Source organism: Wasmannia auropunctata, unplaced genomic scaffold (assembly GCF_000956235.1).
Source record: "Wasmannia auropunctata unplaced genomic scaffold, wasmannia.A_1.0 LD336053.1, whole genome shotgun sequence".
In the NCBI taxonomy this organism is placed as follows: domain Eukaryota; kingdom Metazoa; phylum Arthropoda; class Insecta; order Hymenoptera; family Formicidae; genus Wasmannia; species Wasmannia auropunctata.
Window position 1 is genome coordinate 3,998,858 of NW_012026837.1, and position 23,488 is coordinate 4,022,345.

A 23,488-nucleotide genomic window follows, 5' to 3' on the forward strand; every position below is an offset into this window, starting at 1 on the left:
AGGCCGGATCGCGCGGCGGAATCATGGATTAGAGACTCCCAGCCGAGGTCAACCAGGACGCGATCGCGCCGTCATCGTGGCGAGTCAACGAGCCGCTCAACGATCAACTGGATAAAGCGCGGGGGTGATCAGGCGTTCCAATACCAGAGGTCCGTAACCTTTTGTTCACCATATTAGACGCCTGGCGTCGAGAATCCCTTCGCACAAAGGTATTGCACTGTCCCACTAATAATTTTATTCGTTTTTAACGTTTTTATACTTTTTTCAGTCCTTTTTTTCTAAAATGTGTGGTTGGCTAATTTAAAAGTACAATCGTCGCGATATTAGTAAAGTAATTCAAGAATAATTTTTAAAAAACTCGAGTATAATGCGAGGAGAGACTTTCTAATGCTTTAATTGTTGATTTATTTTAAGATGTACTCGTATATTTATTTAGATATGTTCGTGAATTTATAAAATTTATTATTGCTGTGCGAGGAAATCAAGAATGTTATTACATACATTAAATATAAGCGCTTGAATTTTGCAAAAGTACACGGAGAGAATTTTTTTTTAAATTTACCCTGCAAATCATGTTAATTATGGGACAATGTAGTATTTAGGCAAATTTTACTGTGCATTACAATAAGATTTCGCAGTAAAATTTATTGTAGTGCACAGTAAAATTTACCTAAATACTATATTGTCTTACAATTAACATGATTTTCAGGGTAAATTTGAAAAGAAAATTCTCTCTGTGTAAAAATCTTGCTTCTCGAAATGTATACAAATTTTACGCCGCATGATGTGGAAATATGATGTGGAATATGTTAAATATGAAGAAAGATGCGCGTATGGAATAAATATTTTATAATGGATTAAGTTAATAGATGAGCTGGAAAATGAAATTCGGTAACAGTATATGTCAGCTCCTCGTAAATTATGGTGCTAATAATGATCTTGAGATCTCTTTTCCCTGCCTTTCTTCACGGGAGACGCGTCCTTTCTTGCGTCTCCACAAAGAGCATTATATTTAAGAGATATCTTTTTCTCTCGAGACAGCGAATAACGACGCGGAGCCTGAAATGTTAGGGAAGGTGGAAAGATAAAGGAATGTAATAAATCTCTCCCTCGTGAGCGTCTGATAATATGTTCTCTCTTGATAATCTTTTATATAATAATATAGTAACGGTTATTTGAAGATAGATCTGAACGTAATAACTCGCTTTCGTGGTAACGTCTCATAAATGCTTATATACACGTAACAACTGGTACAAAAAAAAAGAGAAAGCTTTTGAAAGCGCAACAATACGGCTTTGCCACAAATAATGGAACTTGCAGCTGAAATAAAGTCAAATGAATATTGAAAAATGATTGAGAATGTTACGAATGAAGACCTGAGGAATGAATTATGTAACCGTACTTTTATATTTACTAAGAAACGTAAGAAACTTTTCTAGAGAAAGTATCCTTGTTGGAAAGACATTTCTTTTGGCTCTCTGAGCCAAAATTTCTTTTACATTAAAATCTTTAAAATTTGCAGTTATACGAAAAGTATAATTACAAATACAATATATCTACTTCTTTTTCTGTAAATTTGATATCAAGTGATTTATTTATTTTTTTTCCGTTACGCCGAGAGATAAAATGAGATTTATTTCCTCAGAAATATTAATTATTTTGAGGGAAAGAAGTCTTTGCACGAATATTATTTCATTGGTGATCACTTGCGCACTTATATGAAAGTGTCATATATATATATATATATATATATACAGAGATGTTCCTCTACCGCATTTCCTTTTAAGAACGTCTTCCTGAGATAATTTTGAGTCGAAAATTTTAATACAAAAATATCCAGGCTATACTTTTCAAATTATAAACGATAAGTTAGTCACAAAGTTTCGTGTATTGATATTTAAAAAAAGGGACCATCGGATGTACCGTTCCTGAGCGCGAATTTGCTCCAAGCTGAGTCGCTAATATTGGTTAACTTAAATTGTTTATAATTTGAAAAATATATTATAGCCTCGACATTTTTGCATTTCGACTGAAAATTTCTCAGGAACACGTTCTTAAAAGGAAATGCGGTAGAGGTGGAACACCCTGTATATATATATATATATATATATATATATATAAAATAATTTTATATGTATAACGCATATATATATATATATATATATATATATATGCGTTATACATATAAAATTATTTTAGGTATATGTAATACATGCATATATATATCGGTCAAAGTATACAAAACTATATAAAAATTATAAAGCTTTATCTTCTGCATTCAGTAACAATGAAGGACAACATTAATAATCATTATTAATTATTATTTAATATCTATTAATCTCAAGTAACAAAATATAACGATAAAGTGACGTTGTCTATTTGTAGACAAAAATAGACGTACGTTACTATGTCCATGGTGTAAGAATACACCATGACTGTCGTCTTTTAACGTCATTCCGCTATCTGGGATAATATCAACAGCAACTATTATAACAATTATTATTCTGAAATCTAACGCGAATAATAAATCGTCCGAAGCTCGAAATAAAATACAGAACCGCTCGAGCGAGCCGTGCCCCGCGAGCGCGCGTACGAGCGTTTGAAAATGGCGCTGGACCACGTGGTCGCGGACCGAATGCGTGCCCGCCGCTCCGCTCCGGATTCCCCTTGCGTGTGTGGTACACAGTAAAAGCGAGGAGCTCGATAACGCGGATATATAGCTCGGTGAAGTCAGCTGACGCCAGGATGCAATCGGCCGTCGCTCGCGGACTGTAATGCCAATCGCCCCGCTATCGCGTGAGACCGTAAGGATCGCATTCGCGGAAGGAAGCGCGCGTTGTTCTCTCGTCTCGCGCGACCCGTGAACCGCGAGGTGAGTAGTAACCGAGGAATCTCCTGCGGACGGACATCCGCGCGCGGCTCCGCTCCGCCGCACCGCACATATCGATTCTTTGGCGACGTGCCCGCGGGCGATGTGTTACGCTTAATGACAATTTAATACGTCCGCCGAGGTGTGCCAGCTCGAGGAACGCACTTGTGCCCTCGGCTCGGCGAGCGTTTCGTCGCGGATTTTGAGGTTAAGAGGCTAACAGTGACGTTCGCGCGACGCGTCTGACCGTGTGACGAGTGTCAACATTTTGACACGTATGTATGTCGTACACGCACGGATTAACGTCTTCTTTTTCGTGTGTTTCAGTTGGGTGCGCGAGGGATTCGTGTGAATTTCGGTACTGGCCAGTGGAGCAAATAGGAGGCCACCATGCCGCTCAGTGCAGGTAAATATACCAGTGTTATATTTGCGCTTATCATTTCGATTGTCTCATGCAAAAAAATGTTGATAAATGTGATTTGCATCGTTCCGTCGACCTTTTTACTTTTAGACTAATGTCTTGTCGTTTGTCATTTATCAGATATATCCACGGCGCTCCACCTGCTGGAGCACGTGCAGGAACGGGTGGACGACTGCGACGATCCCAAGCTGCAGATGCACACGACGCAGGATCTGAAGTCGCTGATCACGCTGCTGGAGGACCCGGTGTTTCGCAGCATCGTCACGATCCAGGACTCCCTGATCGAACTGAACACCCAGCTGACGCACCATCCGTCTATCCTGCCCGGCGACTTCGACATCAACATCAGCGGGCAGCTGGAGCTCTCAGTTCCGAGTACTCCGGTGCAGCCGCTCGGGCCGACCATGTATCAGGATCTGTACCAAGACAGCAGCGAGCTGGAGGACCAGAGGGTCCCCGTCGCTCCGTTACTGCACAGCAGCAGCGAGGACACGAGTGCACAGGTGATTTTGCATTATCGTACTTCGCGAGGACCGACCGACCGTGCCATCCTCTTGTGCATCCCTTAAAGAACCTGTCGTTACCTCGTTACAGGTTACCAGCCCCAGTCTCGTTTCGGAAGTTATGGGAATGCCGCCTATAACCACCCCTACTTACGCGAAGGAGTTCAAAAAGGTCATCGAGGCTGCAGCGAAAGGACGACAAATATTCACAGTGCAGGTAAGATTTTTACATTTTTTTTACAGGACATAAAACTTGTTTTTATGGAACATAAGAGTTCCTTTGTATCTCGTTAAGTCTTCTATTTGTGTTTATTTTTCGCGCGAAGAAAAGTAGTCACGAAAAAGTTATGCCTTAAATGTCCCGCTGATCGAGATGATTTTATGTCTTTTCCAGTTGTATAAACCGGAAGGAACCAGTTTGGGATTCAGCGTGGTCGGACTTCGGAGCAAGGATAAGAACGAGCTTGGCATATTCTTACAAGAGATACAACCGAACGGCATCGCTGGCTGGTGAGTCTCGCACTCGTCTTTCATTTCCCTCTATGTTTTCGTTGCATGCTTTCAAGAAATAGATGGGCCTGCAAGTTTTACTAACTTTGTACAATTAAGTAATTGAAGTGTCGTTATATTATTTTAATAATAACAGCTGTATTTCTTTTTTTTTTTTTTAACAAGAAAACGAACTATTCGAAAATTGATAGACGTTTTTCGCTTTAGTGGCGTTAGGGATTTGGATAAAAGTTTCGTACCGATGTGTGTGTATGTTGATAGCAAACAGATAGTAAGTCTCTCGCCAAATGTCAAAAAGCAGTTTGATAGTCATCAGTAAAAAGATTGCGCCGGGATAAGGTGCGCTTGAAGCGTAAAATAGGGATGATCCTGTGAGTGGGCGAGATATCAGGTGATCCAATAACTTCGCTTTTACCGCAGTGCGGTCAAACCGACATTTCGCAGTGGAAGAACTAAACGCGGAATAATCCACTCTTTTTCTTCTCTTTTTTTAAGTCAAGAATATTTCCGCGTATTATTACGCATCGCATTTTAGATCCCTACGTTCGTTCGAACTCTATTGCTCTGACCGGGGAGTCAGAGATGCGTCGTATCAATTACAACTTTTTGTCGTTACTTATAACGTGCCGTTATCGAGTTTGCAAATCTCGCGGCGGAAATTCGCTGTTAATGCATGAATCCCAACGGCGAAACGCGATTCCCTTTTAGCTCGGCGAGAGCGAAACGCGATTCCCTGATTGCTCCTGGGAAGAGAAAATGAGAGAAACGGAGAGATTGAGAAAGAGAGAGTGAGAGAGAGGGGGAGGGAGAGAGCGGTGGAGAATCAAAGCTCTACAGGCAGCCTAATCTACATCGTCGTCGTAAACCGCATACTCGAACGAGGGAAACACGCGAGGGGAAACTCGTCGTCGTCGCGCACACGCGTTTCAAAGCGAGCGAGCGCTGGCACGACCGCAAGCTATCATTTCCGGATCGCGCGTCTCTCCCTGGCACACCCTTGTGCACGGTGCCTCGTGTGCGGTGCCGATCGTGCCATCCGTCACACGCATGCCCGTTACCCTCCATCCGGAAGCTACGCCGCCACCGCCACCGCCGCCGCCAATGCCGCCAATGCCGCCGACGCCGACGCCGCCGCCGTCGTCGTCGAGAAAACGCTGCCTTTGAAAAAGAGCCCTCCCACCCTGCGGCCGACCAGTCTTCGACGAACCTTCGTCGGCCGAAGGTCGCGGGGCGCGGATCGCACCTGACGTGCGCTCTTATCACGCGGCGGACACGCACCCTCGCACGCACCCACGCGCGTAATCCACACACTCGTATCCGCTCGGGGCCCGATCGCCCGCCCGCGCCCGCTCGAGGTACGCGCCGAGTGGTGTGTTTGTGTGCGTGTATGTGCGTTTGCCACACGCGACTGTGCACTCCCAGTTTTTCTTTTCCATCCCCGTGAGTTTCTCACACGATTTTCGCAGTGCGTTCCCCGCGTGCGTCCCGCGTTACGCCACCGATGCGCCCGGAGCGGCGCGTCTCCCGTCGTACGGAAGCTTCGCCGACTTCCCCATCCGTCGAACGCTGACGACGGGGGAGGGGGGGATTGTCACCCTTCTGTGATTAAACTGCGTTTGCGGGGGGATAAGAAGGAAGGGAGGGAGGGAGAAAGAAGAGAGCACGCGTGTCGAGATCACGTTTTTCTTCCGAGGCGACATGCGAGGCCTCGCCGCGTTCGGCGCGGCGCGCCGCGCTTTCACGCGATGCGCTCGTTAATCAACCGCGCGGCTCTCGCGCGCCGCGCGTCCTCGTAAAAGGGCGACTTCGCGCGGTGGAGGAGGAGGAGGAGGAGGAGGGGGTGGGGGTTGTTACGCACGGGGAGGTGAGTGGAACAATGGAACAATGCCGACGTCGTCGTATGTGATAGCTCACGTGGTGCGTACGCGTCTTCCGAGAGAGGCGTCGCGATATACACTTCGTATCGGCTCGGCGACATGTGAAGTTTACTCGCGGGGCACTCGCGGCTCCCCCTTTTTTTTTCTTCTCGCGCGATAGACAATAAACGTAAAACGTGATGCGGAGAACAGAGACGCAAGTTATTCGGCAAGGCGTCAAAGGGTCGCGAAATACGCGATAGGTCTGCAACACGACGAAATGTTATTATATTGCTAAACCTGTGCACGTCGCGGGAAATATATGTAACACACAGTTATGTAATATTACTCGATGTGACCGCGAATAAAGGAAGTCTCGATAAACGTTCGCGGTCAATCGGCGGAATTGGCTCGCTCGCCTTCGAATCGCGGATTGAACGTGGTGTTCACGTGTTCACGGAAGCGCGAGGGCGGGGGAAAGGGGGCGGCAGGGATTGGAGCCTTGAAATAATTCGGTCTTCTCCACGTCACCGTTACGCTCCCCCTCGCGAGTTAGGGGTGGCACGCTAACGAACGGTGGCGCAAAATTGCGTTTTTATCGACTCGCCGCAGGTCCGTACTCCTGTGCGGAGGAGCGAGAGAGAGAAAGAGAAAGAGAGAGAGAGACGCGGCAGCGGGCTCTCGTGGCCCCGTAACACGCCTCGTAGGGGCGAAACTGGGTTAGATCGTCGGCGGGAGTAGGCCTCATCGATCCCGGATTTGAATTCAACGTGAAATTATTCTAGCCCGCGCCGATGCGCGTATTATTCATGCCCTGGGACCCCGTGGCCGGTGGCGCGCGGCGGACCGCCGCCGCGACGTGTCGCCGCCGCGTCAACATCGACGCGCGAAATTAAACGGGGGGGCCGACTTTCCGTCGGTCCCCCCGGGGTAAGAGACTGCAGGGAGGCGGTTTTCCCCGCCGGGTCGAAAATTCACGGGCACGCATGCCGCTGAATTTATCGCCGTCAACGCCACCGGGTACACGTGATGGGACCACGCCGTTCATAAATTAATCCGTCCAGTGATATCACTCCCGCGTATGCATAAATAGTGAGGAGTAACGGCGGACGTAGTGGCAGCAGAGAGTGGCAACTTATATATATAGCTTTCGTATTCCTTAGCGCTCGAATTTCTACGAATGTCTTAATGGAAGTATTAAAACAGCGATAATAACGCTATCCTTTATCACCGCCCGGTACTTCTGTTACTATTTTTTTGTTTTAGTGCTGTTTTTATTAATTACATTCTGTTAGAATTTCTATGTGCTCGTACAGACGGGGACACTATAATGCCTGAACACTTGAAGTTACGCGATGAGAGAACAACGCGTTTCTCAGTGGAACGCGCTCTGAAGACGCGTTTCTGATTGGAACACGCTCGATATACGCGAAACTTCGAGTGTCGAACATTGATTGCTGCTACTCCCGCCCTCACTTCACTTTTTCAACCAAAATTTTTCATTTCGGTAATTGTTCGGTAATGATTTTTATGAGCTTTTACCCAGATCATTATTTATTTATCTGTAACATATTTTTTTTTAATATTATATAACGAATATAAAGAAGCGAACGTGAGAGTGTGAGGTAGAAGAGCGTAAATAATTTGTTGTCGAATCGATGGTGTTGGCCTATATAAAGCGAACGTCACAGCAGTTTTGACGTCGCGCTAAATAATGTGGGAGAGAAAAAAATTAAGCAAAAATTACATCCTATAAAAGAGCATCCTAAATTGCCAGCTAAATGACGATGTAAATAAAGTTCTAAGGCTGATAAATTAATGTTAAAGAAATACCCGCGCGCAAAGCCCGTGCGCGTGTGCATTAAATTTTATTTGTTTATCCTATTACATTTATAAAGGGGAGAAAGGATTATAAATTGTTGAATTGATAATGGGAACACCGCGAGCTTCCGTAAAAAAAACAGTCTCAGCCGCGGCGAGGAATATCAGTAATTAAATTTTGCGAACAAATTAATATTTTAATCAGGCATTTTAGATACTATCTCTTCTTCATCAAGTTTTACAATAACGAATTCGGAATGGTCGGCCGCACAATTCATGCGTTTGACAGATTGTCATAAATTTTCATTGTGTTTTGCGCGCGCGCGGCGGTCGGCACAATTGTGTCTGAAATATTTTCAATTTTTTTTTTTAATTTATTATTGACATTATTGAATTCTATGATTTATTTCGTCTGAGTCTTAATTTCTCTAATTTGTTCTTTTTTTTTTTTTTTTTTCATAGGTATTCGGGAAACGAGTGAAATTTATCTCCCAAATTTTTACGCGGTCAATGATCATGCGGCAAAAAATGCCAAAGCTCGTTAGTTATACTATTGACGCGCGTCCGACGAAGTGTGCAGCGTATTAGGTATATCGTGTAGCGCTCTCAAAAAATGCTCGGCGCGGATAATGCGTCGCGACGCGCCGCGTCGCGTCGCGTTGTGTACGTTAACGAATTTATCGCGCGCGAGAGAAAGTCCGAGTGAATTATTATTAGCCAGTTACACCGACGTTCGCTTTTTTTTTTCAGCAACAATGTATATAAATATTTCAAGTATACTCACCCGAAACTTTGTGAAAGCGGCGATATTAAAACGCCGTTTTTATTGTACGCCGGACTTGTTTGCGGAACGAACTTTATTTGATGGAGATTACTGTTTTGAACGTTATATTTATTTTGATATACGCAATTTTGCCTCTCTCGCTCTCTTTCAAAAAAAAATAATAATTCTCTTCATCCGCGATACATGGATATATAATGCAGAAGTTTATGCAGAAGAATTTTGCCGAGGGCGAAATATTTTCGAAAATTTCACTGTTAATATTTGTATCCCCGACGTTTGTCAAACAGCGTGTGTGTTGGACGTGGGATTATCGGTAGTTTTCACAAAAATTGGCACGGGATTGTTTCCCCGTGAAGAGAGAAACGAGAGCTAGAGAGGATATCGAATGGGCGAAGACCCCTCTTTGTAATTCGCTTTCCCAGTAAGTGGCTTTTGGTATCGGCGTTCGTTTCTTTTCCATCATTTTCATAAGGAAAACGGTTTATAAATATATATATAGGTAGGACTAGACCGACGCGTTCTCGCGAAAATTCCGAGGAGGGAAAATATCGGGAAAAGTGATGTTCGAAATTAAATCACGAGTAATTGACGGCCTTTGAGGGAGATATTTCTCACTTTCGATCCCGGGGCTTCCATTTGCATCTCAAAAGACGTGGCGGGCTATTGTTTCAGGCCGGAGAGATTTTTCAGAGGCTCACTGTTTTCGTACATCCTTTCGCACTCTCGCGCTTCTCGCGCGAGATGTGCGCGCGACAGCTGTCGGGCAGTCCGAGCGCAATTAAGATCGTCGATTGCATGAATCGGTTATTTCACCAGCACAGGGCCCGATCGTTGCGTCCTAAAACAAACGTTTCGTAAGAGGGTCAATATCGTTAACAAGGCGTCGTGCGTTATATAGCAACAATGGAGATCAGTATCCCCGATAGTTTGCACTTCGCAGTCGACCCGGCCGCCGCCGCCGCCGCCGTCGCCGCCGCCGCCGCCGCCGCCGCCGTCGCTGCCGTCACGTTTTGTGCAGCTTTGTTCGTTCGATAAAGGCGAGACAAATTTCATCACCCGAATCAAACGATGTTCGCGCACCGGCAAAACTACGTTGCATTCTCTGATTGCTTTTCGGATAACGTAAAACATTTACAATGCAGCGAATTTGACGGTGAACGATTGAAAATGGTCTTTCGCAATATGACGACGGTTACGTTATACTTATAACCTCGGGTGACATTGATTCTTTCTTCTTCTTTTTTTAACGGAAACGACGTAACGGAGAGTTCTTAATTTGCGCTTTTATCGCGGCGAAAACAGCAACAGAGTTTTCGTGCTCGTAAAAAATTTGACGAGGTTTGCATTTTCAAGCGGACCGGTAATGGTTGCTGTTAAAGAGTTGCAGACAAACTCAAGTTATAAACTGATTTGAAAACGAAACTTTTGCGAGAGAAATTGCTGATATAACCCTTTCGCCGCGCGCATTTTTTAGCCATTATAAACGTGTATACCACTCTCCGCGGCCGGTTATACGACGGTAATGTGACTCTCTCTCTCCTCTCGTCAAAAGCGGTTGCAATTTAAAAGCCGCACCACTCGACGTGCCGCACGCTTATTGTGCTGTATTCGATTCTTTTTCACGTGCATTAAAAAACCGTACCTATTTAATATCTACGCTGGGAGTATTCAAGCCGCACGTTCGTGCTAAATTCTAATTATGGCTCGCGATTTCTGGCACGTTACTCTTCATTAAAGCAAATGGCAAAATACATTACTATAATTAAAGCAGGGCTTGATTAACGGTCGGGAATTCTGAAAAGGAGTGTCGAAAAATTTCGAAATTAATATTTATACAATGAAATTATACTGTAATCATATATTTTGATTATTTAAATATTATATTAGTCATTAAAAAGTAAGCTTGTGCTGCAATATAGACTATTCAACAAACTTTTATTCGAGCTTCGCCCAAATATTAAGGTATTCGTGCAGTGAATAGCTTTTGAAACGATAAGTGCTATTAAAAATTGAAAGCTTCTCGTTTCCTAAGCTTCTGAAAACTGCTGACATTAATTCAATTCCGTTAAATTCATTAAACGGAATTTAAAAATAGCTTACACAGGAGGATATATATTATAAGCGCAAATTTTAGAATACTTCCTGTATGCTTTTGTTATATCGGAGAATGTATCAATTACATCGAAACTCGAGAAAGACAGCAGCAGCTTTTCGACAGCGAGAGCTTTCGCACGTTTCCATTTATTTCCTCCTTTCGGCAAACTTTGGTGGGACGGAGTATAGTAGTTTTGCGCCGGGCTACGTGGGAAGGCCGACGTTGTTTCGCGCGTTCAAGTAAAGAGCGGATGCTCTCTTTTTTTTTATAGCTTCTCGCGCGGCGCGTCGTCGCTCGCTCTTTCACCGTGAACACAGAGATCAATAACGGTTACGGTATATGTAACTCGCCGCGGCGAGTGACGACGGTTTTATCGCCGGATGCCACGAAACGTCTCGCAAAGTGCCAACCTCGTTCTATTCTCCGCTCCAGTTTAGTTATACCCTATTCTTGCGGCGTTAAACCGAAAATCCATCCAGCCGTGCGGGCGCGGCGCGCGGGCAGGATCGCGCGATGAAGCGGCGCGGGCTTCTTCCGACACGGTCAACGGCTCTCGCCGTTTCGCAAGAAATTGATTAACCCGCTGGCTCCCCTCCCCCTCGCGCCACTGCGCCGTAAATGATCCGGCGATTACAGGCATTGTGCGCGGAACGAGCCGCGTTATCGTCGCAAACAATCGTTTAATAATTAAACCGGCGAAACTTCAGGCCGCGCTTCTGTTTATTAGCTCTGAATCCATCAGGCGCCCCGCCGCCGCCGCCGCGCCGCGCCCTGGGGTGACTGAATCCGCGTGGTCATTTGGGCTTAGCGAGCCCACGGATCCCAGGTTCAATATACCGCGTGACACTTGCACACAGTTACACATCATTTACATCCACGTATAGACACGCGGGTGTACATACATGATGTCACGTAAACAGTTTGTCGGTGCAATAAAGAAACGTAACGCAAAATACAATCTAATTTAGAAGTAATGAAAAGAATAAGAATGAGATCTCCATGTTTAATTGGAGCGAGAAAGCTTATTCTTTTATTTAAAATCTCTTAATTAAAAAAATATCTGTGAATTGCCACGCTAGAATGTTTCTAAGAGGTTTTTAAAAATTTCCGAGCAATCACTTTCTTGCGAGCTTTTTATTGGTAGAATGATATTTTAATTTTCTACTTTGCTCAATTAGCGAACGCACGACTCGATATATAATTGCGGAATTCATTAAATAAAGACGAGAGGTTGTGTTAAACTCTGTACAATTCAATAATCATCAGTATTGATTTCGAACAGTAGAAATTTCATGTGTGCCAATTATGGCTATTAGCGTTATCTCAATAATCTTAATTTAATCACGGTGCATGTAATTACGTTTCGAAATCCATCTCAAAATTTATTTCGCGCTGCTCTCGCGTCAATAAAATTTTCATACATCACTGTACTTCTAAATATGATTCTGTTGCATAAACCCACTTCAGAGAGAATCTGTGTAATTTGTGTCAGAACTCGAGATATAGAATACTATTTATGATTTTATCTGTCGTCTAATTTTAAAATTATTTGAAAAGAATCAGAAATATTCACGCGTATTAAAGTATAATTGAAATATACACATGTCAAATTTTAAAGAGAGAGTACATAGTATGTGTGCGTGTTTGTGTAAAATTATAAATAGAATTCTATCTCCTGAAATCTCACGCTAATTATAAAATATCTCGACTTCAATTTGAGAAGCACGAAGACGTAATTCTTAATTTCATTTCTTAAAAAATGAACATTAACAATTTTTCTCTATTTTAAACGCACCAATCGCGAGAATGCTGTGGCAGTAAAAATATTTTAGTAATGTGTACGTAACGTTTCACCGATAGGAATTACAAGTGTACGTGAATGACTCCGGGGCAGGCTCGGGATAAGCAGCTCGTAACTTGGATCAATATAATCTCCCTTTTGCTCTTTCGTGCACCCGCAGCACGAAAAAAAAGCTCCTTTCAGTATCCTCGACGCAGTCTTTCTTGTTCGCCGGAAAATATATTAACGAGTAATATATCTATTGTCGAACGGCTGCTCTCCTTCCTTTTTGTTCCCGCACGGCGTAAAAATTGGAATTTTTATTATGATAAAAGCGTGTAATAATTACATCGGCGCGCTCCGGGATATAAAGAGCGAAAGGATAATTCGTAGAATGAAAATCAAATCACTCGTCAAAATATCTCGAAATTGATTAATTCCGTTAAATAATTATCGTTATACATCACAATTAAATGTGTTTAACGAACTGCGAAGAGAAGTATAAGCAGAACGATATAGATGCTATGTTTTTAAAGCTCGTTATTATTAATATTTATTTTTTAAGAAATAATTTTCCAACTTTGTGTGTCTTTTTTTTTTAGATTAACGCATATAATTACGTTTAGAAGTACAGTATATGAAAAAATAAAAGTTATTTTTGAAGAGTTAAGTAAAGGTATTATGTGTACAGGCACGGAAGTGTAAGTTTTTCCATCAGTTTTATGTTCTTTCTTTCTCGCGGTTACCGTGGCTCGTTAAGGATAAACCCACGAGAGAATAATGTATAAGCATGTCGTTAACCGGGCACCTCGTACAAATTCTTGTGCGTTCTTCACTTGTTGCTCAATCGATCTTTGTGTATCCATTATTGCCTGGACAAGCGCTACTTACACTTACGTAATGCAGAATCAGCGAAATCACTCTCTGGCAGCCGAGGTTTTACGGCTGCGTGACAGAACGAGCTTAACTCCGCGCACGTAACGTGGCGCGGAGAATTCTTCCCCTGTACGCGTACATCTCTATCTACGCCTTGGCAGTGTGACACTTTATTTCCCGCGTAACTTTATTATGACTTTTACGAGACCGTCGACTATTTCCGGTCGATCCGAATAAAGGAAATGAAATTTAGAGAACGCAACGAGCAATCTCGGCACGTTTACGACGGCGACGACTACATCTATATTCTTTTCAGCTCTTTTTTTTTTTACCGAAAATTAATCCCTTTAATGTAAATGCGCGCGTATTCGAGAAAAATTACCGTTATGTCCCAGGAAGGAATTTTATTATACATTTGCATTACATTTTTATAAAGAATTAGCCCGCGGTCTCCCGTTGCCACGTTGCCGCGCGTTCCGCATATGCATAAGTTATTACATTTACAAAACGTGCTCTCCTCGTAAATCATCTATAGACCTTGGAAAAGGCAGCGAATTTCGGGATAAAAATGGACCTCCGGGCGTCACGTTCGTTGAACCCTAAATAACGTAATTCCTTGCGATAACTCGCGCCGTGTCGTTTGCCTTTCTCGATATATTTCCAATAGTCATTACTTCGCCGAATCACCGTAACGCGCCGCACGTCCAATCGGAATGCGCTTAAAGCTTGGGATGGGAGGAGGGGGGGGGATTGATTTATCGGGCACTGCGGAACATTTTTTTTTTCAACGTATTCGCGCGACATGTATTTTTTTCGACACGACGTGTCGAATCGACGTTCTTGCTCTTTCCACTACGTTCATGATTTCCCTCCATTTATGCCGTTCATATGTTTATGTTCCTCGCAAATGTTCCTTCCGACGCTGTTTCGAGGGGGGAGACTCGATTTTACCCAAGTCGACTCGCATTCCGGGAGATCGTTTTATGCGCCAAAATGTGTTACGATTTTCTTACAACACTTTGCGAAGTTTGGATTAAGGTGGTTTTATCGTTCAACTCGATAGTGTCACGTTGTCACATAAACGTTACACATTCACATATGTACAGTCTATGCAAAATGTTTTTATTGAATTACGCTTGTTTGTATTAAATTGTTAGTCATATGGACTGGGACTTGCTCGATAAAACCACCTTAAAGCGCGAAAAGTAGTTTATCCCGACAATATTTGCACATTAGAAAAAATTCGAAATTCACGATCTGTTTGCAACTTCGGCCGTCTTTGTTCATTGAACATTAGAGGAAATTACTGTAACATTATTATAGCAGCATGAAAATAATAAAATCCAAACGTCCGCAAACAGTTTATTGATTTAAAATTGAGAGCGCGGAGGACTAAAGACTAATGCGAGTCGAGGTCAACGCCTATATCCATCTTTTTATTCATGTAATCAGATTTTCAGCAAACGCAAACAAATAGATCTTTGGCTGATCGGCTTGTTTGCGTTCGTTTTGAAACTCCGAGAGAAAGAGAGAGCGCAACGCTGACTCTTCTGTTTTCGATTCCCCAGAAACTTGTCGGTCACGATTTGTAAAGTTATATATTATTTCGAGTCTTGTCTAACTCATCTTTTCTAACCTATTTTGCTTACCTTTTCTAACATGATTCTCCAACATCTCGTCAATCAATCGATCGTATCTCCGAAGTGTGTACCCGCTCCTCACGGATCGATGGCGTCCGCATTCTTTTTTTTTTTTGTTTTGATTTGTGGTGACTCCGCAATCCCAATAATCTGCGTTGCGACAGAAAATACGACGGGCAGGCGTTCGTCGACTCGCGCGTGAATCTCGAAACCTTGTCTCGAAAACGTTTCACCGCGTGCTCAAACAGACGAGGCAGACGTTACGATAGTCAAATGTGCCACGTGAGGAAAAAGCGACCGTCCCTTTATTATGTATATCGCTCGGGGCTGACGCGAGATTTACGTGTTCCTCGCTGCGGATGCTGCCTGCGAATCGTGCCGAGAGGAGGGATCAGGCCTAACAGGAGTAGAAGTGCAGGTACGTTCTCGATATGCTCAGCCATTTGGAAAACTACGACTTCGTGTGTGCTTTTTTTTTTATATTTACAGTTGCGGGGAATTTTTTCAACTCTTTTTTTTACCCCCCCCCGATCGAACATCGTAATCGAATGCGAAATGTATGAGGGCGTGCATCAGATAGTTCCACGTTAACGTTAAATGTCCGAAAATTCTGCACCAACATGCAGCATGTTTCGCGTTCACCGAGCACATCATCGGTTCACCACGAGCGAAATTGCAATTTTGCGTGCATGTAAACACGTCGAATCCAACATTTATATATTTCCGCGCGTAGCCCGCCTCGAGGAGGGATCGTTAAATATTGTTAATCAATTTATAATACGGTTTCATATCGCTGCGGAACAACAGTTTAATTATCCCACAGGTATCATGTAATAAAGCTTAGCCGGACACCGGCGATGCATCGAATTTAAACTCGTCGAGTTTAACGCCAAAATTATATTACCATATTTGCATTAGCGCCGCACCCGGGTATTAATTTATTTATTTGAAAAAGTCACGCGTGCGCGCGCGCGCGTGTGGGTGTGTATTTTAAACGGTATACGTCTCAACGCGAATCTCTTTTTTTCGCTCGCGAAAGTTTCCCTTTAGTTTACCATTATAAAAGTTTGCTAATCTCGGTTTGCGCGATTTCAATCTAAAATCTCTCATGACTTATAAACTTTGTAATCAGCAAAACATAGAGATCTTAAAATAATGGACACGGAATATATTTACATTTCGTAATTGAATCCGCGTAATTGAAAGGAATCGGGGATTGATCAATAGCACATTCTACAAATACATGAGAAGGAGAGCGTGTGGAAGTCGCGGGGCGTGGGGTGGGGGGTGGGGAAGGGGAGGGGAGGGAGAGTAGCTCGGGTAAACCAGACATCAAACACACGTTTGCGTTTCCCCCGCGTGTATATATATCGTCCAGCGGGACGGGATCGCGTCGTCGGCGGTGACTTTTAATGAGCAGGTTAACTTCCCTCATTCTTTCGACTGGGAATATGACGCTGCATAATTCAACGGGCAAACAACGTTCCCGTTATCCTCCACCATTCCCCCTCCTCCTCCCCCTCCCCCCCTTGTCTTCCCCATTCCCCCATGGCAGCGCGCTGCAAGATAGCTATACTCGGCCCCGTTGAAACTTCGCGGGGGCCTTTAAGAGGGTAATCCGAGCGCGCGGCGGCGCGGCGTCGCGCGATTATCCGCAGCACCTTGCTTACATTTTTCAACGTAGTGCATATTCTCAGACGGCGGCGGCGGCGGCGGCGGCGGACGCGACGTGCGCGCGCGACATCTTTTTCCCCCGCGTCTATCTAATGCAATTTTAACGAGGTGCAAAGTCGGTCAGGTCCCGTCGCGTACTCTCCGATGCTTGATGGCTCGTGTCGTTATACCTCGCTTCACTCCCGCGTCAATCGATATTCGTATATCCCCTCCCCCTCCCCTGCCCCTCCCCCCCCTGCGCGTGCATGAACATACACATTTAACTCTTTCCCCCGTATAGATCAATCTCTCGCGCGATACGAAAGAAATCAGCGTCTTCGGGAAGACTGGAAAGACGGTTGTGCCAGTCTTACGGAGAAGAGGTTTCAATTGCGCGCAATTTGAACTTTCTTAAGTCGGCCAGCTGGGCGTCGGTCTCTCCGGGTTTATTTTTAAATATAATTACACCGAGATGGAGAACGTGTTTGACGCGAATCCGAGAGATGTTTGCGCGAATCGGTATGATTACTTAGCGAATATTACTTGATTACATTTTCTCTCCTTTGATCGAGCTCTTATACTTATATAGCCTTATAAAAGAGTCTCGCTAATTAAAAGTTTAAGTCGAATAAGCGGTTGGAGTTGTTACACGGGAGAGTATATACGGTGATGCAGAGTCGTGCTTTTGGACGCGGCATATGTGGGAGACGGAATTTTCTTCGTGGATTTCCGAGTGTGAGATCTTAACCGGCAACCTACTTCAGCTCGAAGCATAATTAATGGAACGTGTATTTAACGTTGAACGCGCAAAAATTCTTACGAGGGCTTTTGCTTGTCGAATTGAATTCTTGTTCGGGGAAAAATTGCTCCAATTTTCAACGAAGAATATCACTGTACTGTACATGCGAGAAAATTCAATCACTTTATGCATTAAGGCTTGCACTTAACGGTTAAATGATTAACCGTGAAGTCGGGATTAAAAGCACGGCGAAAGATGCGGGATCTCTCGCGCTGAGGAACCGAAGAGAAACTGAAGGAGAAAGAAAGAGAGAGCGAGAGCGAGAGAGAGAGAGAGAGAGAGAGAACGCGAGGAAGACCGTGCAAAATTTCGTAGAACGCGAAATTCGACTTCTTCGACCGCATGGAATTCGAGTAATGGAAGAAGTTTAAAATCAGATCAGTTTCGCTCCATTACATTCCCTTTCTCGGTCGAGACATTTTCCGCCCCGTTGCTCGACCGAGCGATCAATCTCCCGCGTGTTTGGGGAAAAATCGGCCGCGATCGATCATACCAAACGGTGGAAGAGGCCCGTGTATGTTGTTTGGTCCTCGCACGTACGCAAAGTCGCTGGACCGTTCGAGAGCGTAATATCTGCGCAGCGCGCGCGAGCGGCCGCTTCTACAATTATGGTCGGGGCTGTGCGAGAATGCCCTTAACGCGGAGGATGAGTGCACGGTGAAACACTGCGCTTTCATCCCGATTACGTTGCTCCATGAGCCGGCCCGGGATCCCCGTATGTTACGTATCATCCTCTCGGCTTGTCGCGGCGGCACAACGTAACCCACCCTATTCCGCGCGCGCGCACGCAGCAATCGAGATTCTTATCGATGAAACGGGATTCCTGATCTAGATTAAATTGCTGCCGAATGAGGTTGAAAGTAGATTTCTATTACGTTTCATCTACCTAATTCGCCGTAATGATGGAACATGGAATTTTAACCACGATTATTATTATTGCTGAAGCAAATTGTGCGCGCAACTTTACGATCGTAATTATATTATTCTATATGAAATTAGCAAATATTTTGTATAGTTTATCGTCCTCATTAATCGAGATATACGTATATCGCATTTGGAATGATAATAGAAATTTTTATCTAAAAAATTAGATTTCTATTTGTTTTATAAAAAAAAGCGGAAACCGTCTTTTGACTTGTTATAACGGAAAAATAGATATTCTTCATTGTTTGATTTATTTGATTAATATCCGGATTATTTATGATTTGTTGAGCTTCTCACGTTGTATGTATTAAACGTTTCTTTAATTCCCAGAATTATATACTGCAACGATTTTGCGAGGTTGTTAATGCATATTGTACGAGTTACATGTTACATATTGTTTCCTAGTCAGGATGCTGTAATGAATTATGCAACGTTTCGTATAGTGTTTCGTGCCATTATCGTGAAGGGATTTATCGATAGAAGGGATCATGAATGGTCTGTGTTTTCACTTAGATTGCATTCTATGATTTTACGAAAATGAATCTCGTGAACAATGTTATGTGTATGAATGATGAATCAAGCATTATGGCGCGGGCAACAGTATCTATCTCGTCATATGATGGGAGCACGCGGAATAAAGATACATTGACATTCGACATCAATTGAGATAAATGAATATTGTGTGCTGTTGATGAATTTCACCCACGCAGTTTTAAAACAAATTAAATTAGAATCTAACGAATATACGTTCGATATCTATATAACTCGAAAAAATTTATGTTGTGTGTATGTGCAGGGAATTTTAATTTAACAGTAACTGACAATGAGAAACGGACATTTTATTGTAATTTTTCTTTTTTAGCGAGTAGCATTTAATATTGATTCAGAAATTAAATTTGCGAGTATAAATGCGAATGCCTTTTTGAAAAATGTTATACAGAGAGACAGAGAAAGAGGGTTCCATACCGCTATATAATACTTTAATAACATATTTTAGACGTTCGCGTCGAAAATTCTAATATAAAAGTACTGAAATCATAATAGTTTTAGAGTTATGCAATCACGAAGTTGGCCACGATATCACGTAATAGAGTTCGCTCACTAGCTGTAATTACGCTACGTGCCGATCTGTTATCGACTTTCGTTGCTCAGATAATTTTGCATTCTTACATACGGCCGTTGATCGCAGTCGTTAAGCGATTGATGTAAACAAATAGATTTATTGACAACAAAATTGTTAGGTGGAAATTGTTCAGTTTGTTTCGTAAATAAAAAATTTTAATGATTAATTATGCCCCTTAAAAAGATTAACCTAATTGATTAATACCACTTAAATCCTATGTTAAACAAAGAATTGTGATAATAATTGATGTTTAACTTTTAAGAATAAAATTTATCTCTGTTTTTAAATTAAAAAAAAATAATATAACATTTATTACTATCGTCTTTCTCTTTCGAAGTTCTGCGCTTGAAAAGAAATAAAATTGCAGTTGTAATAATTCAAGGAAAATGAATCACCACGTTTCTCGCAGCGATTTTTTATTTTTTTGATTATCAAAGGAATCACAACAAATTCTTGATTTATTGAAATCAATTTTATCCCTCTTGAAATATAAAAATATAGGATTCGATGCGCATAAAATATAATTTCGTAATACTGTGAAACGTAATGTTAATAAATTAATTTATATAAATAATTTTTTTCACATTACAGTGAAATAAACCGTATTCTTTAAAACAATAAATTTGAAAGAGCAACGATAGTTCATTCATCGGAATTAATTTAAATAGAATATTCGAAGCGAATTTATTTAATAAAGCTTTAAACGATCACTCTGTAATTCATGTCAAACTTCAGGATTCTATTCATGAATTCTATTTATGATTTTACGTGCCGTGTTATACAAAAAGCAGAATCGAAATTTTATATATATATATATATATATATATATATATATATATTTGTGTGAGTGTGTGTAGACACATGAAATATATATTGAAATGCATATGTCAAAAGGCGTGGCGTATAAAATTATATTATAAATGGAATTCTTTCTTTCTTGAAACCCGACGCGCGCGCGCGAATTGTAGATCTAAAATAGACTTTAAGCCGTCGTATTTTCCGCGACGATAATAAATCGGCTGTAACAAGACGACGCGGCAATGCAGCCCTGCTGCAATGTGTCGTCTTGTTACAATCTCACGAAACGGGCTATTATTCTTTAGAAGTAATTGAATGGAATATTATCGCAACATTTTTTCGCATCACAAAATTTTTGTTTCTAATCTTAACTATTAAAATATCGTACGCTCGCGATATGGACATGGACGATCGTGTACATTTAATTCACATCTAAATGATACACATACGAAGACGAGTGACTTCTTTGGATGATTTTTTTTTTTTTAATGTTATATGTCGGAAAGGACTTTCTGGAGCGCCTCTCATTGACGGGATTACGCGAGCGTCGTCGTTAATCCGCGGAATCATGTCTTCTTTTTACCTTGGAAGTCGACGTTCTACACCTTGGCGTTTAAGCAGCATCGATCAATCTTTTATGCGGCTGAAAAAAAAATGCGCGCGATCGATAATCCGATATAGCCTCTCTGCTTTTCTCGGGATATGTACGCGCGTATTCCGCCACATGCATGTGTGCCAGAACTAGGACAACTCCGGAGCGTAATATCGCCCCTTTTATTGCGTAATTATCGACGCGACGACAGAGAGAACGAGAGGATTTTCTCCTTCTTGCGAATGAAGAAAAATTTCCTTCGCGTCTTCGCTTTGTGATTGCGTAAAGCTTGCATTTTCTCGCCTGGGCCGGTGTAATTTGAGCCGTGTATCGCTGTGTAGAACACCATTGTATTACACATTGACAGTTTTCAGACCGGGAAACCGGATCGCCGCGAGCCGGATCGCCATGAAATCGAGCCAACACCACCAGCTCGGACAAGAAATTGAGTTGAGGTGATAGAATTCTCTAGCTTTCAAATTTCTTTCCTTATTCCCGCAAAATTTTAAATTATCATAATACCACGTGTAGCATTTCACGATTAAAGGAACTTGTCTATTTTTGGCAAAAATAAATTGTAAGTTAGGTATATATGTATATTTAGGTATATGATTTTAGCATAGCTATTACAAAGTTAGAAAATTATTCTAAGAGAATAGTCGGAATTTTTTCCTCTTTATTGAATTCCTTCACCTCTCCTCAGGATTTAAGAAACGTAATATAATCCTTGATTATTAATGCCTAAAATTATTTTTCGTTAATTTAATTTTCGTAATTTTCGTTTGCGGATCAAATTCGGCGGGATGTGTATTTCAAGCGGTAATACGATTATAACAGTATAACGTTTGCCGTCGCAAAGCGTTACACCGTATAATCGTATCTCCGCTTACACAATTTCGGCAGACACGATGGAGCTCCTTCAGCAATCTCTCCTCATTAGATCGGGTTCTTATCGGGCGAAAATAATCCCGGAAGCGCTTATCGCGATCCCGAATCGAATAATGCCCTCACTCCGTAACCTTCGTCTTTATGTGCTCCACGTACAATTTGCACTCTGCAAATACATTGGCGCGTACTGCTACCTTCGAGGGATGGAGGGGGGGGGGGGGGAGAGTAATTTCGCGAGCGCACGGAAACTCGCTAGAAACGTTGCGGTCGCGCGCGAAAAAGACAGCGCGCGGGGATGCGGGAGAGAGGGGTGAAACGGAGAAGGGGTTGGCGGTGGCGGCGGGACGGCGGTGGACAACTGCCGAGGGTGGAGTGGGAGAGAGTGCGAGGTTGATGGTTTGAGAACATTGGAGTGGAGCGAAGTTGCTCGTATGGTTGCCTTGGTGAGGGGTGGTGTATATCGATCTCAGACTCGCGCGGGAGCAGGGAAAATTATATTTGCAGTGCGAGAACGAGAAGAAGAGAGCGAGAGAGAGAGAGAGGGAGATTGCGAGCGGCGGTGCTCGGAGAGGGGGGGAGGGGGAGGAGGCCGAGGGCAGGGATTGGATGCTCCGGATCCGACGGATCGTGCGGATAAAAGTGCACTCGCGGATTCGATTATCTAGATCGATGTGCCCGCGAATCTTCCAGCGGCGATTAACTCGCTCCCGATCGAGTGCAGAGGGTTAGAGGGAGGGGGGAGAGGGAGAGGAAAAAAGTTGTTTCGCTCCAGTTACCCGTTTCCTTTATCGTCGCACCGACCGAGCGTGCCGTTGCTGAAAATGCAATCGAAAATCGCCGAGGTAAAGCGGAGGGCTGTAACGTTTCGAACGTATATAACGCGCCGATCGAAAATGGATTAACGCCGTGTTCCTCTGCGTCCGTGATTTCCCGCACGCACGCTCTGCGGCTTCGGGTGATTAATAATTTCGCGTTGTGAAAGGCGTACGTGTAGCTCATGTGAATTAAACCGAAACGTCGGATTGGAGATGCATGCTTGTGAGCAAATATTTGGCCATCCGCAAAGTCATCCCATTAAGTAATTTAGTAGAATAAAGCGATTGGAGTTTGCGGAGGTCAAAATGGAAAGACGAAAGTTGTCGATCGTTACTTGCAATTAATCCTAAAAGACAATAATCTTTCAATGGCAATGAAGTAAATTTTTTCTAATTGAATCGATTTAATCAATTCCTGTTTAGATTTACGTATAACGTATATTAAATGTAAAAACGTGATTCTCCAAGTTGGAAAGTATATAGTTAGGTATGTAATATAAATGTTGCATTTTAATCTGTTTCTGCGGAATATATTTCAATGTATGTTTCTTTTTCAAAAGAGCAAAACAGACCCTGTTTACATTATTATCCTCAAAACGATGAACAAACGTAGCGATGGAAGAATTGTTAAACAAGCCATTCAAAAAGATCCGACGTGACTGCCAAAGCGAAAATGAAATGAAAACAAGCACGCGCGTGCCGTTTACGCGCGCGCCGTTAACGACACAATTTTCCGCGCAA

At 42.9% G+C, this 23,488-nt stretch overlaps 1 protein-coding gene across 1 annotated transcript in view; it reads left to right on the top strand.

The window, feature by feature from the left end:
- The first annotated feature begins 2,672 nt into the window (after positions 1–2,672).
- LOC105451163 overlaps positions 2,673–23,488 on the top strand; it is a 102,455-nt gene continuing 81,639 nt past the window's right edge. The window contains exons 1-5 of the mRNA XM_011691441.1: positions 2,673–2,872; positions 3,197–3,275; positions 3,411–3,793; positions 3,885–4,010; positions 4,188–4,303. Coding sequence (XP_011689743.1) covers positions 3,260–3,275; positions 3,411–3,793; positions 3,885–4,010; positions 4,188–4,303 — 641 coding nt within the window. The 5' untranslated portion in view covers positions 2,673–2,872; positions 3,197–3,259. The remainder of the gene's footprint in view (positions 2,873–3,196; positions 3,276–3,410; positions 3,794–3,884; positions 4,011–4,187; positions 4,304–23,488) is intronic.